General features: G+C 33.9%; 1 protein-coding gene across 6 annotated transcripts in view; it reads right to left on the reverse strand.

Moving 5' to 3' along the window:
* Positions 1–239: 239 nt before the first annotated feature.
* Positions 240–19,366, reverse strand: part of Papst2 (PAPS transporter 2) — a 114,235-nt gene continuing 95,108 nt past the window's right edge. For 4 of the 6 annotated variants that reach the window (XM_071695501.1, XM_071695500.1, XM_071695502.1 and 1 more), the window contains exons 8-10: positions 16,861–17,015; positions 8,664–8,896; positions 240–1,163 (exon numbers count right to left, since the gene is read on the reverse strand). In XM_071695501.1, coding sequence (XP_071551602.1) covers positions 8,724–8,896; positions 16,861–17,015 — 328 coding nt within the window. In that variant the 3' untranslated portion in view covers positions 240–1,163; positions 8,664–8,723. The other 2 variants (XR_011716930.1, XM_071695504.1) reach the window with 2 other exon arrangements.

Consider the following 19,366-nt stretch of genomic DNA (forward strand, 5'->3'; position numbering starts at 1 on the left):
CTTTTTTTGTTGGCTGTGCTTAAACTTTTTTCATACCATGAAAAAAGGAAAACTAATCTCTAAACAACATTTTCTGAATCATATGGCCTCCAATGTTGACTATGAATTCACATTATGCTACACAAACATTTTTACATTTATCCTTCAGACTTACAAATACAAAGATAACCATTAATTCCAATCCACATACGACAGAAAGAAATCTATATTTTGATCATGAGGTATAATTATAAGAAAGGTATTAAGCACAATCTTTACTGAAATGATTTAAATTACACTGTTCCTTCAAATAACAATTCTACATTTTCTTTAAAATTTCTATACGTTTGCAATGCACCATATATATATATATATATATATATATATATATATATTCCTATGAGTCCACGGGGAAAATGAAACACGAAAAGTTCCCAAGTGCACTTTCGTGTAATAATCACATCATCAGGGGAGACACAAGAGGAATATAACAGTCAGTTGATATACATCAAAGAGACGAAGCTAGGATGCCATTTGGTAAAAATGTGATTTTGGACAATCACATGTTTACCAAATGGCGTCCTAGCTTCGTCTCTTCGATGTATATCAACTGACTGTTATATTCCTCTCTTGTGTCTCCCCTGATGATGTGATTATTACACGAAAGTGCACTTGGGAACTTTTCGTGTTTCATTTTCCCCGTGGACTCATAGGAATATCTTGATCACACGCAAAATTTTGATCCTTTCCAATATATATATATATATATATATATATATATATATATATATATATATATATATATATATGCTGTCTCACTAATGCAGGAAATGATGATCAAGTATGAAATATAAAAATATACATGTATTTTTCATGTTTGATCACCATTTCCCATGTTAATGAGGTAGTACCAGGAACAGATGAAGAAAGGCCGCATTTGTTCACACCCATTCTCTAGCTGTCATGTGCAATGCATTGAAACCACATCCCCCTATCCACAACCAGGCCCCACAGACCTTTCAAGGGTTTTCTCTGGTTGCTTCATATACCCTGGTTCAGTCCACTGACAGCACGTCGACTCCAGTATATATATACATACATACATACATACATCCACCACTGGTAAACTGCAATCTCAGTTTTCTACTGCAGTCTTCAGAAGAACCGTTCCAAAATATAGGGAGCTGGAAAGAGAAGACATCAAATTTTAAGCTCTGAGTAAGCTTACACTCACTCCAATGTACAAAGTTTATCCTATCATCTGCTGCCATTCTGTCCACATACCTAAAATCTCTCCTTTCATAAACACTTTGTGCTGTTTAATTAACTATCTGAAAAATAGCTTTCCAAAGGAAAATGTGGAGTTGAATACACAGTTATTATACACAGGAATTAAAGAAACTTACAGTGACTTCTACTAAGTATTTTTTAATACTGTGAGAACTGACATGATATATAAGGCTTTGAAGCATATACAGATTTATTATATGAGGAAATAAAATGTACATTAAATTCCTTCTTCATAAGCTTTCAGTGTATTTGTATGAGTTTTAATTCAGCTGTGATTAGACAAATCTACTATTATACATCATATATGTATATTTCAATTTCCTTCTTTATGAACTTGCGGTGGATCCAGAAGTGTTGATGCTCTTACCAGAGATTTAGTACTATTCATTTTTTGCTAGTATCAAAATATTAGAGTAAATGATTAGCATTATTGATATTTCAGATAAGTAATACAATGTAATCATCTAAGCTTTTAGCAAAGTTATTTGTATTTCTGGCCACCACATAACACAAGTGTCGCAGCTGTGACTAGACAAACCTACAGCTATATCATACTAAACAATACTGCATTAAACTTACATAATTTACTTCTGCACCTACATTAATTTCAATAGTCCAACATGTAAAGATCATTTGGATCTTATAATGCCTTACACACTGAACAAGTTCAAGGTTGATCTTTACCTTTGGCTGTCTGCAAGATAGTCATTTTGGAGTGTCCTCACACTAAAAGCGAGGACATACAAAATGACTGTAAGATGCCAAAGGCATTCTTGCTATTGTAGTTAACAGCTACCCATTAATCCTTTACACTCTCAACATGTGGTATAAAGTGTCTTTACCCCACCATTTCCATCTAATTCAAATACCTGCTCACTATCTGAGTACTGTAGTTAACCTTGACACAAATAGAGCAGAAATACAGGTAATTTATCCATCAGTGGATACCCATTATCTAGGATTAGGATCTGTGTTATACTCTTATGGAAACACTGTTTCCATTATTAAAGCATGATTTAAGCACGGGAGTTTTTTCCTTCTTAAAATCAATCTTGATATCACACGACTTTCATTTGGTTTGGGAGGTAAACAGTGAACTCGTGTCTTTAGAGATATGGGAGTCTGACCTTGTGTAACTGATCTCATAAACATTAATTTCTTCCCTATATCTTTATTTAAATCTGAACCCATCCAATGTACATGCACCTATAACACAGAAAATTAGACATTTCTAGACCCTACAGGCAAATCTTGCTTTGCTTCAATCAGTTTCTATATCAACTTACAAACTGAATTCAGTTCTACAAAATCCGACAAGCACCAATATTAGAAAATATCAAGGTTCCATAGGCAGCCCTCCTGTTTGTGCTTCACAAACATAATGAGAGGGGTACCAATGGATTCTTTAGATTCTCAAATATTAATATAAAATGCTTTTATCCAATACTTTCCCCTCTATTTCAAAGCCCTGCCCACTATGTGAAAACCTATAATCCCTTACTTTACAACTTAAAGGAATCCTTCGGTACCACCTTTGCTAAAACCGAAGTTGTAACAAGTGCATGTGTCAACTGATAACTTGCCAAAATACATCTGCTCCTCAGATCTACAAAGTGTAAGGGAGACAGTAATATGATTTGTTCATTTTCCACAAGTTATTTCATTGGTGCCCCTAAACTATTTGCTACTTAACCATTATTATATTTCAGCATAAACCCTACATCCTTCTAATGCCTCAAAAATAAATATCCTTGTTCCACATCATTACAGTAGTATTTCATTGAATCTATTGCAAACCTCTTGGATTTTAGTGGTTTTTAATGTTTAGGAAAGCCCTTAATAGTTAAAGCAGCTTAATAAAAAAAAGTATCTAGGTAAACTTTATATGTAAAAGTATACTCTAACTGCATCGATAATTAAATTAAACCAGTCTGTCCTCTCAAGTGGTAGTAGCACTTCAGCCCCCGTTGGTATAGAGAGGCTATTGCTAACTTACTTTTTCCAATCCCGAATGAAAATAATTACCTTAAGAGGTATGAGCTGTTGGGAGGAATTCATGCTATATTATTACGCAACTACCTGCACGGATGAGACCAATGGTGACTATGAAGTTACAAATGTTGGAGTACACGATCATCTTTGCCATTCGTTCTTCCTCCTGAGCCCGTCTCCTCTCCTCGGCCGGGTCTATACGAGGAGCTGTCATACGGAACATGACTGCTCCTAAGTTATTATAACTACGGGAGAAGAAAGATGGAACTCTTATATAATGAGAGGGACAAAGATAGGTATGTCCACCAAATACACCTGACTTCAGCCTCTGTTTGTTTACGTCTTGTCACACGTGCGGCCCGGTTTGCCAACTGCGCTCAAATATATGAAATTTGTCTCAATAAATTCATTAATCAATATATATATATATATATATATATATATATATATATATATATATATATATATATATATATATATATATATATATATGCAGCCATGATCACATGGATGGATACGAGTTAAACCATATTGACTCAACTGATACTAGGAATATTCTGTTTCCTCCTATACAAATCGTATGTTGATTTTTTTGTTTTTCATATGAGTGATGATCCCTTTTCCTTAAAAATCATGCTCCGGACCCTTATAACTCTACCGTACTGGTTTTTCGAACGGCTCTAATTGATGTAAACCACATTAACAGGGCATGCGAAATATGCGAGATTCATTACATTACTTGAAACTGTCATCCTCCTTAGCAATCTATCTATCTACTGATATTTCTGACGCTCGTTCCCACCTGGTACTCCCATCAAGGGGTTTACCGTAGCAAAAGTATTTTATCCCTGCCCTTACCTACCTCCCTCACATACATCATTCCAGGCATTCTGACGCCATTTTCTCCCTCCAGTACTCTTTCACTACTTCCACATGTCCCAAGTGGTCTTCCTATAACACCATCCCCTGTACTGGCATCATACACTCTCCTTGTAAAATGCCCACCTTGTACTCTTTCAACATGCCCAAGCCACCTCGGAAAGTATCATGCTTCATTTACACAATCCATTCCCTTCCATAACACATCTCTCATAAACGTTCATCATTTCTTTCCTAATATTCCATTCACTCATATCACGTGCTCCATCAAATAGCTTAATTCCACAGCCTTGATTCTTGACCTCCAAGACTCATGTCTATGCTTCGACTGCTTAGGGTTAGGAGGACTATGCTGTACCTAAATTCTTTCTTCACTTCAAAACTTACACTTGTACCCTTCATTATTCTATTAAGGGATCCAGTGACTTTTCTGTCCAGCACTACTCTTTCCCTTATCGCTCCTTCCATATCACTAAACTCAACCAAGAGAGCTCCCCTATATCTATAGCACAGTTTAGTTCACACTTTCTTCTGTCACTCCATAGGGCTTTGCAAAATCTATACTGTAAATGTTTCCTCTCAAACACCATTACTTTATTTTTACTCACACTTACCTTTAATTGCTTATGCTTACACACATCATAAAACACACTTATAACCTTCTGCAACTCCTCTTCACTCTCAGCAAATAACACAGCATTATCCACAAACAGGCCATCACTAGCCACCATACCTCGCCATCACTCTATTTCTGCACCCCCTTTCCTTAATTTTGCTTTTGTTTCTCTTATAACGCCATCAATAAACTTGTTAGAAAGCCATGGTGATATTACACCGCCCTACCTCACAACTAAATGTATTCCAAAACTTTTGCTCAACTTTCCATCTGCTCTTAAACATGCATTTGCTCCACCATAGAAGGCTTTCACATCATACAGTAGTAGTCCCCCAGCCACATGTATTTTTAAAACATCCACAAAGCATTCTACTTTACTCTCATACACTTTCATCAAATCCATAAAAGCTGCATTAACCTACTCATGTTTCACTAGATATCTTTCCACAATTGTTCTCACCACAAAAATCTGATCTGCACATCCTCTACCTTTCCAAAAACCCCTTGCTCCTAACTTATTCTGCATTTAGTCATTTTCATCACTATGTCAATCAACATTTGCATACACCTTTCCTAGTACTCTTACCAGATTTATCCCTCTATAATTGCTACATTCATCCTTAATACATTTTCATCTTCATCACTATGTCAATCAACATTTGCATACATCTTTCCTCGTACTCTTACCAGATTTATCCCTCTATAATTGCTACATTCATCCTTAATACGTTTTCCTTACGATGAAGAAACAATAATAGCTTTTACCTGATCCTAAATCACTACTTTCTACTTCCATGCTAAATCAGATATCAGTGCATCCACTCTATCACAATATTTCCTCCATTACTTCAACATTTTAGTCATAAATCCCAACTACTCCAATCCCTTTCCTACCTTCAACTTAATTATCACTCTTTTTACCTCTCTTCTTAGTAAAGGCCCCTGCACTTGCATCCTTTTCTTTCCATCCTCTATACCCATACATATAACAACTGCTGCCTCTTCTCCTACATTCATCTGTTCTCCGTACTCTTTCCATTATCCTTTCATTTGCTCCTTTTGATTCAGCAACTCCCCTTCCTTACTTCTCACATTTACATTTCCACTCTTACATCCACCTCTTTCCTTTTCCTTCTCCTTTCAGTATAATGTCTTATTTTTTCCTAAACTTTTCACCCAACTTTTTTCCAAAATCTTCATCTACTCTTTTTTTTTTGCTTTCCTCTGTTAGCTTCTTTACATTCCACTTTCACACCTTATATTCTCCCTTCCTTTTCTTTTTTTTTTTTGCTGAACTTCCACTAGTACATTTCTTTCAAGCAATCTACCATATGCCATTTTCTTTTCCATAGAATTTCTAATCATCTAACTATCATGCATTTCCCTTTTTATTATCATATCTCATAACCTTGTACCCAAACACCAATTCTTCAAGTTTTAACAGTCTTTCTTAAAACAATTATAAAATTCATTCAATAATGACTGTATCCCTAAATTTACTGCACTTTTATCTAAATTTTCTGTCCCCCTTCTTTCATACTCCACCCTACATTCTTTCTAATTCATCTTCTAATTTGCCAACACTTGTATTTCACCATTCTTCCTTACACTATACCTCCACTTCTCTTGATCCTCACCTCCAGAAGAAATTCAGAATGGTCAGAATTTCCAAAGAATACTCTCACAATTCAAGCATCCAGCCACACAATCAATCAGACCCTTTTCTTCTCTTCCATTATAATCCCTTTAAGCACAAACATCCACACGATATCTTCCATCCTCATCTACTCCAGGCACTCTCCATTTACCAACTATCTTGTCAATTTCATCACATCCCATCTTTGCATCCATATCATCCATTACAACTTTTCTCTTTCTTATACCCATTTATACAGTCATTCAAATTTCTCCAGAAATGTTTTGTTTGATCCTTACCATGTACAGTCTTCATGTTCACAGATGTATATAAACATACCTATGCATACTTCACAATTCCAATCTTTCCTTTCACCCTCCCATAACCTCAGTGATAGCACAATTGTATTTCCTTCTTTCCCTCTTTCCAGATAATTTTCATTCATTCCCATCCATAACACTCCTCTTTCCATACCCTCACACAACAATTGTTTTAACAGGTTACCTTGAAACTATTGCTCTGATAGCCATGGGACTGTTAAGCTAAAATATTACTTATATATATGAGTTTTGATTTTGGTGTATTGCACACGACAGCTAGAGAATGGATGTGAGGAAATATAGCCTTTCTTTGTCTGTTCCTGGTGCTGTCGCTGGAAACTGTAATGATGTATGGAAAAAAAGAGTTGTTTATGAAACCCTCTGACTGATGCTAGGCAAGTTTAAATAATGTTTCTGTGTCAGAAACTATATTTGTTTTATTAAGTTTACCAGTTTCTGATAATGTTGGTACACTAAACACTCCATATTACAAATAGAAGTTTGGTATGGTTGGCTTCTTTGGCTCACATCTCCCACTCGTTGGCTGTCGCAACATACTTCCAACTCTTAGAACAGTGAATGTTGTATCACTGTTGCACTGAATTGGTTTCCCATTAACCTACAACTGGAAACTGTCACATGCCAGTCTTATCACAATTATAGAATTCTTGGTTATTGATTGAGGATAATGTTAGCAATATGTGGGTAAACTATAATTGATACGTAAAATCCCATTCTTAGTTAACTATATAGGCTATATACTATCTATGCTCTTATTCAATAACATTAGATGTATATCAGACTGTGATAAAAAATTTTGGTTCACCTTTGAATTTTGGGCTTAAAAAATTGAAAGGCTTCTAAAACTTATCAAACAATCTATTTCACAGGTGAATATAAATTCTATAGGCTTCCTTACCACTGATAAACTTCTGATAAAATCATTCCTCAGGCTACGTTGGGGGTACTTTTAAGGTTCTGGATCAGGCTATCCCATAGTCTTTAGTGCCTAGCATTCAGCAGTTTTTGAAAACAATCTTTTACACGTTATTGCTGTCGACATTCCTCATTAAGCACTTGTCTAACTTTTGCGACTTTATATCTGGATTTTGCAGTTTCTTTTGGGAAACCACGTACAGCATAGATATGAGTGCGCAATAGATGCAATGCTTTTTATGGATACTTAAAATTTTCTTTTGTCTGAACTTCAGAAAAAAGGTTTGTAGGATTCTTGCTGATAACAAACTTTATGTATGTTGCCATTTCCAAAAATACTGAAGCAAGTAAAGTACATAGTCACTTTTTCATGTCTTGCCCTTGGTTAAACACAGTACTGGGCTTTCCATTGCGTGTTTGGGAAGGTGATAGAGCCACACTCAAAGAATGTCTACCTAACTTCTGGGAGTGACAGTCTCATGTCTCTTTCACCTTTAGCAGTAATGAAATAAGTACAATCCTTTACCTAACATATTAAATACCATCAAAGTAATTTCTAGTAACACAATTTATACCATGCCCAATTTATATAAAGCTTAAACAATATTCTTTAAATATTTTCATAGTTACTCACGAAATCCAAAACTCTTAGCACTCAATCACTATTCGATTGTCACATTCAATTTTATCCAAAAGAGTATTTCAAATTTTCTTGCTAGGCTTCGCATCCACCATTTACCCATTCAAAATTTTTAATTTCTTCACATGAAATATTCTATTTCTCATTATTTCTACTGCCCTGCATTTCTCTTTTGTATTTCAAGATGGTCATTGTTCAACCACATACATGTATCTATGTACAATAGTCCTGCAAAAGACATAGTAAGAATCTTTTCCAAAAAATGAGAAATGTTTGAGTGCTCCTGTTCACTATATATTACAATGCTGATGCATAATCAACTGTATTAGTGCATTCCACAAAGTGAATTATACACGAAAAACTTTCTTTCCTTACCTTCACTTTTATCTCTACTCCATATCCTCAAAGTTCTCTTATACTAATCGAAACACTCATTCACTTATGATTGCCATGAATGTATGGTAAGTTGTTATTTATGACTCCCCAGTCATCTCCTTCATACACTAGATATCTGCCAACTTTACTTGAAAGAAGTTCAATTTTGTTGTTCTGAAATAAAACTCTTCCAGTTTGGGTTGTACGTGTTTGCTTTATACCTTCAATCCAACCTGAAAATGTAGAAATTACAGACTATTAAGTTTAGGAGAATGTAAACAGTTAAATAGTGATATTCTCCATTTAATATTATAAGAATTCTTATCACCAAGCACACTTCTTGAGCTTTAGAATCTATGTCCAGCATTTTTTTAGGAAATCTGTATGGATATTCATTCATTATAATCATAATTTAGTTCCACAATCTATCTTTAAAGTTTATATACTTGTAAACAGTTCCCTACAGTATTAGTTTGTGGGATACTTTGAATACTAATGCTCTACTGGTCACTATTTCATCCACAGCTGAACATTATGAAAAGCCTAGGTACATACATTCTGATACACAAATGTGTGGGAAGATATTCAAAATAAACCTTTGTATCCAATCCCAAGGTACTGAAGTATATAAAGTGCATTTCATTTTTTGAGCAAGGTGTGTGTGAATCAACAACAAGATGAACTTGTCTCTTGCCCTGGTCCATTACATTTATAAATATAAAGCAATATGCTGGTTTTCAGCATGTAATACCATAGCTGACAAGTACTCATAACTAACTTTGTAGTGTCACCAGAGATACAGATGCTACCAAAATCATGAGAATAAAATGGCTATACAGTGATAAGAAATCAGTGCCCAAGTAACTATCACCAACTTTGAATTACTTTATACAAGAGACATGACTTGGGGAAAACATTTATGACCTGCCACTTTTATTATTTTCTTTCACCCTATATTCTCTTTCCCATAATTAGGCAGGTTCATATGTCCTTGGAAGGATTTGGCAAGTAAGTGTCCAAACTAGGAGGAAATGACATGCTCCTAACAAAAAATCATACCAACCGGAAAACTTTCCCCTTGTTAGCACTATGACTAATTTTGTTACAATCCTCACCAGTATTGACTTACTCATTCTTGCTAACATACAAATTCCTTGCATAACCTTGTAAGTGAAATGCTGAATCCTAAAAGAGACACTTTCTTCCACTAAATTTATAAATATCAACCTGACCTTCTAATACACTATCAATGGAAAATTATTAACGATGAAAGAATAATCTCAGAAGCAGTATACCAGCAGCATGAGACTAATCATTGATTATTTAGAATTATTTGCCACATCACTTATAACAAGAGGGTAAATCATTGCCATGAAGGGCACTACAAAGTGCCTCGTTTGCTAAATCTTTGCAATCTATCTCTTATTTGAACGGGGATAAGTATTTGTTTTATCATTATCAAATTTCAAGTGCCTTACTTGCCAAAGCTTTGTAGTCTATACCTAATTGAAGTAAAATTAGTATCAGTTTTATCAGATACAAAGTAAAGGAATAACATATTACATAATTTTTTAAGTACCTCAATCACTGAATTAAAGAACAGAATTAATGACAATATCATCACATATTTTTTCATTTCAATTTACACTATTTCCCCAGTTTGAGTCTAATATGCTTATTTTTTTTCTGTACTAAAATAGAGTAAGGTCTATATGCTACAGTATACAGCACAGTATAAACTTCTATTCATGTATCAATTCCTTATCATTAGTAATGAAAGCAGAAGAATAAGGAATGCAAATCTATAATTATCTAAAATCATTCAAAAAAGTTAAGGATTTCCTATATCCTCACTGTAAACACTAAAGAATATCTACAAAAATAAACTCGACCACATTTAAACTGAACAACAAAATACATCAACAAAATGAATTTGTACATAAGTAACCAGATATTTAACAAAGCAATATGAATCCATAGAATTCACATCAAAATCCTCAACACAAACTCACATTCATTACACTGGCCTTCATAAATCTACATATATCACCAATATCTTTCATCCAAAAAGCACTTAGACTACAAAACAATGGTCCATGCCATATGTGTTTCATAATCATCAACTTAGTATATTACATCACTGGTTTGTACACATATCACAAAATATAAATGTTTGATTCTGTAAAACAACTTATAACAAAAATAATGACAATGATATTAGTTATATGAAGTGCTTATATAAAGGCCATGATACTAACATCATACACATAAAACCAAAATCAATTACATGTACCCTAAACAATACCATGTACATTTGTACTGTATTCAGTTTTGGTGCTTTATATTAACAAATCACTGTGTGCCAAACAGTAAGTAAGGTGGAAATAATCTTGGATATGTTTCTGATTATCCTGTATTGTAAGTTTTCTTGCAAAACGTTACCTAGCATTATGATATGTCCAAAACTGCAGCAACCAGGTTAACATACACTATGAAAAATGACAAAATACAGTTCTTCCCCCACACAGTAGTTACTATCTAATTCAAAGTTTTGCATATTAGTTATTTTCTGTTAAACAAAAACTGTTTTTGCTCAAGTCTATTACATGACGTATCTAAAAACGTATGCAGAAAAGAGGACTTGGTTGTCTTTCAGATGGTTAGAAAATTGTAATCACATTCCAATACACATCGGTTAAAATATAAAAAAAATTCCGAAATGGAACATTCTAAGACTCTTAGACAATAACCTGAATGTTACAATGTATATTGCCACTGTTTTACCATGAAACTAATATTCTGGAGAGAGTACTATAATCTATGAAATTAAAAACATTCTTAAGTTTCTCTTCAAAAAACTAGAAATTTATTACTAAGAATTTATGAAGATACAGATATCAAAGAACTATGTCCAGCAGAGTTATTCTTTTCAATTCCTCCTCCTAAAAGAAAAAGTATGTGAAAATAATTAAACAAAATATACAAATAAGATGAAAATGAAAAATAAAACCCATTCTAGCAGTTGTTTTCAATAAAGGATTATAGTACCTTACTTATACAATATTCTAAGAATGCTAAATAAATAAAAGATATGAGTCAGAAGAAAGAAATCAAGTGATGTGATTCAAAAGATGATACACAATATACATCAAGATTTCATAGCATAGGACAGTTGTTTAGATAATTTATAGAAGTTATTGTTTAAGATAAAAATCATGTAAAGCTGCACTGCATTCATGCTAAAGCACAAAACAGTAATGAGATAAATTCAGCTTCTAGAAAATTGGGGTTACCATCAAAGAATGGTAATAGTGTCCAAGGGGACTTGAACAGGAATTCTGATGATCATTTAGTGCATCTTTGCCTATATCTTCCTGGTAGAAGAGATAAAAAGAATATAAGTATACAGCAGAAGCTATGATGTGATGACCAAGACAAGCTAACATAAAAAAAGTTGCTTGTATAGATGGTAAAACTTCATGAACTCCGCTGTATGCTCTACTATTATTAGTGGATTTTGAACTGAAACTGGCTAATAGTATAAAAATAATATAGTGGAATGTGAAACTGCAAGGAGTTATGTTTGAACAATAACAAAGAATATCATGTGATCATACATCATTTAACTTAATGTGGCAATGATAATTCAAATCATAATGATAACATTACCTTCACATCACAAGCATTTGGTTAAGGCAAGCTGAAATGTAACTTAAGACACACTGATGGCCTGTTTGATGTGTTTTTGCACTGTTTTGCCCAACTGCATATTGCAAATATACATAGAAAAGGTAACTGGCAGATACAGATAATACACTGCTGGTTTTGTCATATGTGATTAATATATGTTTTACACATGAATTGCTCCATCTCTTAATTTTGTATATATGTACCATGTTTTTCACTCCTAAAAGTATGTACACACATATAAAATGTAAGAATAAATAAAAATTTAAGTTAAATTGAATGTTATTATGAATAAGTAAATGAAATCTTGGTTAATATGGACAGCATACAGAAATATACAAAATTGTATAACAGAAGAGAATGAATAACAGATGAAGCCCCATGAGGGTATAACTCCATCTCTATACAGTATATACAGGTAATTACACACTCCAGCCAAAGCAGAGTGTGTAATTATGAACATAAAGAAACATATAACATAAGTGACTGAATGTACTGGCCTCCTTTGCTATTACAGTAACTGGAAAGAACAGAGTAATTCTAGAAATAGAACTTCAAAAATATAAAGTTTCAATCTATTTTCACTTATTGTTACTGCATACCACACATATTTTTTTACAGTTCATTTATATTCGTAATTCTTTTATTTTCAATCAGCAAATTAAGAAGCCTTGCAAAAGAAAACAGGCTCCTTAGCTGATTCATCTTGTATGTTTAATGTCTACAGTACAAATGAAATACTCTGTGTCAAAGTTTTCAGCATGCATGCTATTTAGTTTAGTAAGGATAAGAAGTTTAACAGAAATCTCTATCAGCAACTGTAAACTCAACTAAATAAAGCCCTGATACATTTTGGGAATGCTGTTGTTATTAAGTTACATATCTCATTATCTTTCAATGCAAAATACCTTATATTATTGCTGTACCCTAAACAATCTAACAATAATACATTCCTCGATTACAACTTGTCCTCCAAACTGCACCTAAACATATATAAAACTATAATAACCTTCTGGGGAATGACACTTAAAGGAAGGGGCCTAATGGCAGAAGAGCTGCATATTCAGGACAATGTACTGATAAACACAAAGGAAATATAACTGATCTAATACAAAATGCAAGTGCTCAGACTTTGATTTCTGCAGTAAAGAACATACCAGTATGGCTACTTAACTGCTGTCTTTCTCCCCTGCTAAACTTAATAACCTTATCTTTATTCACACAAACTCTCACATACTCTCCTAAGCTCAGATACCAGCCTTTACAATTTCTCACTCGAGTCTGCCACCAAAACCCATGTCATCTGTAAACAGCAACTGACTTGCCTCCCAGGCTGCCACAACACCTCCAACAAATTGCAGACCCTATCCTCCCTTCCAAGACCCTTGCATTTATATCCTTCACCTCCTCAGCCATAAACAGATAAAAAGCCATGATGACATTACACACCCTTGTTACAGTCTCACTTCCACCTGGAATCACTCACCTTCCTCTCTTCCCACTTGCACACATGCCTTACTCCCTTGACAGAAACTCCTCACAGCTTTAAGTAGCTTTCCTCCCACACCATATATCTGTAGCAACTTCCAAATAGTACCTCTATTAACCATATCATACACTTTCTCCAGAGCCATGAATGCCACATACAAATACTTCTCTTTCTGTATTTCTCACACAGATACTTCAAAGTTGTGTTTTGACTAATAGAATCTTCTTGGTTTTATATGCACCATTTGTTGACACTTTAAACAACCTTACCTTAATTTGCATTTTTCAGTTACATGTGATTTGCAGACAGTGAAAGGAATCTCACAAACCCCAGATGTTTCCTATATACTTTGCAAAAAATAAAATATTTATTGTAAATTCTAATTTACAAAATACCAAGTTTATTGCACGTCAGAATTAGAAATCTGTTCGATTCATATGATCCACTTCAGGGAAATGGGAGCAGAATTAGAAATGAAAATGATAAAAAACAAAAATGAAATTAAAGTGACTGAAAACTAAACTGAATCATGGACAACCAGGATGAAATTCTGACTCTGGAGTGAAGAAACTATTAGAACAATCTTCTGCATTTCAAAGTCAGCAGCAACTACACTGCAAGAAATACACACTAATAACCTGCCAACAGTATATCTCTTATTCTGAAGTTAGCGCCACATTCATAACTGCGGCCATCTTTTACCACACAACTTGGCCTACACTTTTAAGAATCAGTTCAAGATGATCACTTGTAAAAGTGAGGCTTAATATAGCTAAAGGAAGTATGGTGATTAACTGCAACAGCGGAAAAATCTGTTACTGTCACAACTACACAATACAATACAAAAAGCTGAGCCTACAATGCTACTCAGAAATGCCCACTAAAGAAGTAAACGATTCGCATAAACAGCATGGACTGACATCATATCTTAATACATACATCATATCATTTAACCAGTCCATGTCAAGACCCAGTTCATGGATGTCCAAAACAACAATGAGCTGGCAATGATGACTTGCTTCATCTTAAGCTGACACTAACAAATTAACAAATCTGAAATAAAATCCAAATGATTTACATTCAGTGAAAATGTACGCTGTATCTTTTATGAATAATATAACAGGCTGAAAAAGAAGACGGCAAATCTATTTTCAGAAACTATTTCAATAAGTTCATTTCAAAAGATTTGCTACTAGACTTTTCACATTACAGTCACGCTTTAGGCAATTTCTGCGATCTTCACATAAGTAATGTTATTTCCCTAATGCTGCACCTTGCAAATGAACACTTACCACTAGAACAGGACCGTCATCTTATTCTGATTACAATCTGTATAACCGAAGCTACCATACACAAATTTTGGAGAGGAATGGTTGGACAAGGTTTCCAAGTGCAAAGCTAGCAAGAAGGTTGGTCTGGTAGCTTCTAACCAGACACTGCTTTATGATGGAATATCAGGCAGTTGCTAATAAACAGGTCAAATCTGGAGTGTGCACACCATGTCCAACAGACCTCCCCTGTTTAAGGCAAGTCACAGTTTTTCAAGGGCATCAGTCCATCACTAATAATATAATTGAAAACATATAAGTTCATGTTACTGCATCTCCAAAAGCTCCTGTACTGCCATCATCCTTCCTCCCTCCCCCCAAAATTTTCTTTATGTATCTTTATATAAAATGATTAGTGTTTAAACAAATATCTGGATATCTAAACATAATTCTTTTTTTTTTTTTTGAGAATGAATATCAATCACCTCACTATCACTATACTATGGCCATTATGCATTATGATGTCTGTATCTATTTCATTTGTAAACCATAAACATAATGATGTTTCATAAGGACTAATTGTTGCTAACTATCAACAGGTATTTTGATACCAAAATATGATAACAGCTTTAGAAATAACAATGATATATAGAAAAACTATGATTTTTGGATAACATTTTGTATATGACAATTCCCTTTTAATCCCTTCATAGACACAAGAGAGGGAGCATTTTTTAAATCACAATCAACTGCACAATGCAATGATATGTATAAAACATTTCCTATAGCCTTACCTAACTCATTTTTCAATACCATCATATCTGGAACCTTAGGCCACTAAATGTTCAATGATATTTTCAATATTCCCAACACAAAACAAACATATGATATGCTTTAGAATTATGATTCTAAAACATATTCTGACAAATTTAAAGTGTGGTATTAACAGTCATCAAAAATTCCAGGACAAAGTTCAAGTGCGGTATGAGTAATCACTAAAAATTCCACAGTAAAAAGATCAAACACATAAGACTAGCTACACATTGTAGAAAAAATAACTAAAAACTTGAGTCAATAAAAGAATAGTAACTTATAAATAATCCACTGATCATTTATAGTCATATTTACATGTTCACTTTAATAATCTCTACCATTCTCCCTTGATATCCAATTACAGAACATTCAGACCAAAAATCTGTCTGTTACAAGTTTAAGTAGTTCGTTACACTAAAGATAAAATCTCATGACTGTACTTGTATAAAAACTTGAAAATGTTAGATATCTGGTGAATGAAGAGCTTATTTCCCCTTAGTAAACACAACTGACAGTATCACTGTGCAATCAAATATGATCGAGAATTGTTCTCAAATTAGAAAAAAGCATGAACTTAAATTCTGATAATGTTTCTCAAGATTATGGACATCTTCCATAATCTTATTCAAGCCATGATTTGAATTACTGAAGTATAATGCCATTGTTTTAAATCTACATTCGATGCAAACTAAGATTAAATAGGAATGTCAGTCTTGTTCTACAGATCCCTGTTCAAACAAAAAGTTCAGTAGTCTAAACCCTGCCTAATACTAAATGTTGAATCACAACTTGCAACAAAGTACGAATATTAAGTATGAGCAATATCATATATGTCTTTGACTTGTCTTGCTGTCAATATCAACTCAACTGTTGACTTTTTGGTACTCCGAAAAATCCTAAAAGTTTTAAATAATTCACACATTGAACATGACACTATCACCTTCACTCATAATGCTTATCTTTGGAGCAAAGTACTGTTGAACCTTCATATACATCTGCTGCATAGATACCAAGAAGGGAGTGGACCCTTTGCTTTTCTTCCCAAAGATGTTGAGATATATTCCAACTAAGACCAATAGCCCACTCCACACATATCTGAAGAATAAAAGATAGTAAGAAATGAAAAATGATTTGCATTCATTTATTCATCAATGAATAACTCAAAAAACCAGAATGAATTCTAATTTCAATTCAATATCACATAAGGAATTAGAAATTTTTGCCCTTTTGCCAGCCAGCTGGATTGGAATTTAAGTTCTGCCAAACCAATTCCTACAAAAGATGCACATGGCCTCAGATATATGCAGCACTCCTGAAACTGACTACATGTAAATATTCAGACACATATGGGTGAATCAAATATGAAGGAATCTTTCAGAAATGTAAGCAAATGATATAACTAATTATCTTTATTTCTTTTTCTTCTTTCATACTATTCGCCATTTCCCGCATTAGCGAGGTAGCGTTGAGAACAGAGGACTGGGCCCTTGAGGGAATATCCTCACCTGGGCCCCTTCTCTGTTCCCTCTTTTGGAAAATTACAAAAAAGAATTTAGACACAGTAGGCATTAGTGAGAAAAGGTTAAAAAGACACAAACAAATTTGACTAAAATGGGGTGATGGATTGAAATTAACCTTGTTCACATATAAAGATGGTTATAAGAAGGAGGAAGTGGGATTTTTCATGAACAGTGAATGTTTTGAAAAGACAACTAACTGCAATTAAGTATGATCTCATGTGATCTGTTGCAAAATATGCTGGCTTTGTGTGTTTTATGTAATAACATACAAAAAAATTATAAAATGATAGTGTAATGTTTTTGATGGATGCTCATGAGTCAGCAACAAGGGCTGCTTAGCATTCCTTTAAATCCAACACTCAAATCTCTTTTGTGCCCTTTGCAGTTTGTTCATTATTATGAATATATATTATGTAACATGATAAAAAAAAATCAAGATGTGTAATCATAATACACAATGTTTTTGACAAGTACTCAAGAGTTGACATCACATGCCTGCTTTGCATCCCTTTAAATCTGCAACTTAATATTCTTCACACCTTTTGCAGTTCATTTATTATCAGTGTGTGGGGCAAGAAATATGTTACAATTGAAGACAAGAAATATGTTACACTTGAAGAAGGCATCAGACAATAAATACTTTATTTCCATCTTTTTATAAAATTTCCCTTCTATCAGATGATGCTTTTCAGAAATACTATTGCCTGACATGGAAACTCTGGTTTTGCCTTTCTGAAAAAGTTGCAAATATGGAACAATTACCTTTTCCATTTTTTCTAATTTTTCCAAATGCAGAATTGCTCACATCCATTCTCTAGCTGTCATGTATAATGCTCCATAACCACAGCCCCTAAGTACTAGGCCCCATAAGACCTCTCTGTGGTTTCATACTATGTACTTGAATATTCACATTCCACAGGAAAGCAGCTTTATGGCAATTTATTCACAGCACAAGGGGTTTAAAAGTGATTTCATATAGGTATTGAAAATTATCAGTGGCTTCATCAGTTCTGACTAAAGCAGCTACCTAAGCCTAGATCAGCCTGTTTTTATCTACAGTAACAGGTATGAACTCGTAGGTAAGTACTTCATTTCAAATGAGACAAATTACTATTTTTTCATCAAGACTATTATTCTATGAAAAAATTTAACACGAGTAGTTGAAAGCACCACCAAACATATGATTCAAATAAGCTAGATGAATACTTCCCTTCAAAGGCATGAATGACACTATTTGTGCTACAGTAGTTAATGAAGTTTACATGGCATTCTCCTTATATTACCCATACGCTTTCCTATCATCTCCACAATGAGTGCCATATTTCTTATCTCTTTTGGCATTTCTGTTAAGGCAGTCTTGAAAGGACCCAAAGGTCAGTTGCTATTTGGAACCCTTTGTAATTATGGATTGAAAGAAGGAATATGCTGAAGTTAATATGGTAAGTGGGAGGACATCAAGGCTGTGTAATATCACCATGGTTATGCAATGTCTGTATGTATAGGCCATTATGTGAGATAAGTGAGGAAAGGCCACTGCAGCAAACAGCTGAACTATGATGGAATAGAATGGAAGTCACCATAATACTCTATGCACATAATGTCAAGCTTTTAACTCAATTAAAAGAGTGAGTAAAATATATCATATATCAAGTTGCTTTGGAGAACGACACTAAAAGCAAATGAGAGTGTGGGAAAGGTTCTGTTTTTCGAAAAACAAAATCAATGAGTTTAAGCATTTGCAAGTGTGATCAATAAGGATAATGGTGGTAGGGCTGATGTGAAAAGTAAAGGGAAACTCTTTTGGAGGAACATTGGTGAATGGAAAGAATTTGTGTTAAGATTGCTAGAAACTTTCTCAGCCCTACTATAAAATTAAAAACCTTAGTTTTCCTAGATTCCGAGAGGTTATACATAAGAACAGTACAG

This window comes from Panulirus ornatus, chromosome 58 (genome assembly GCF_036320965.1).
Source record: "Panulirus ornatus isolate Po-2019 chromosome 58, ASM3632096v1, whole genome shotgun sequence".
In the NCBI taxonomy this organism is placed as follows: Eukaryota; Metazoa; Arthropoda; class Malacostraca; order Decapoda; family Palinuridae; genus Panulirus; species Panulirus ornatus.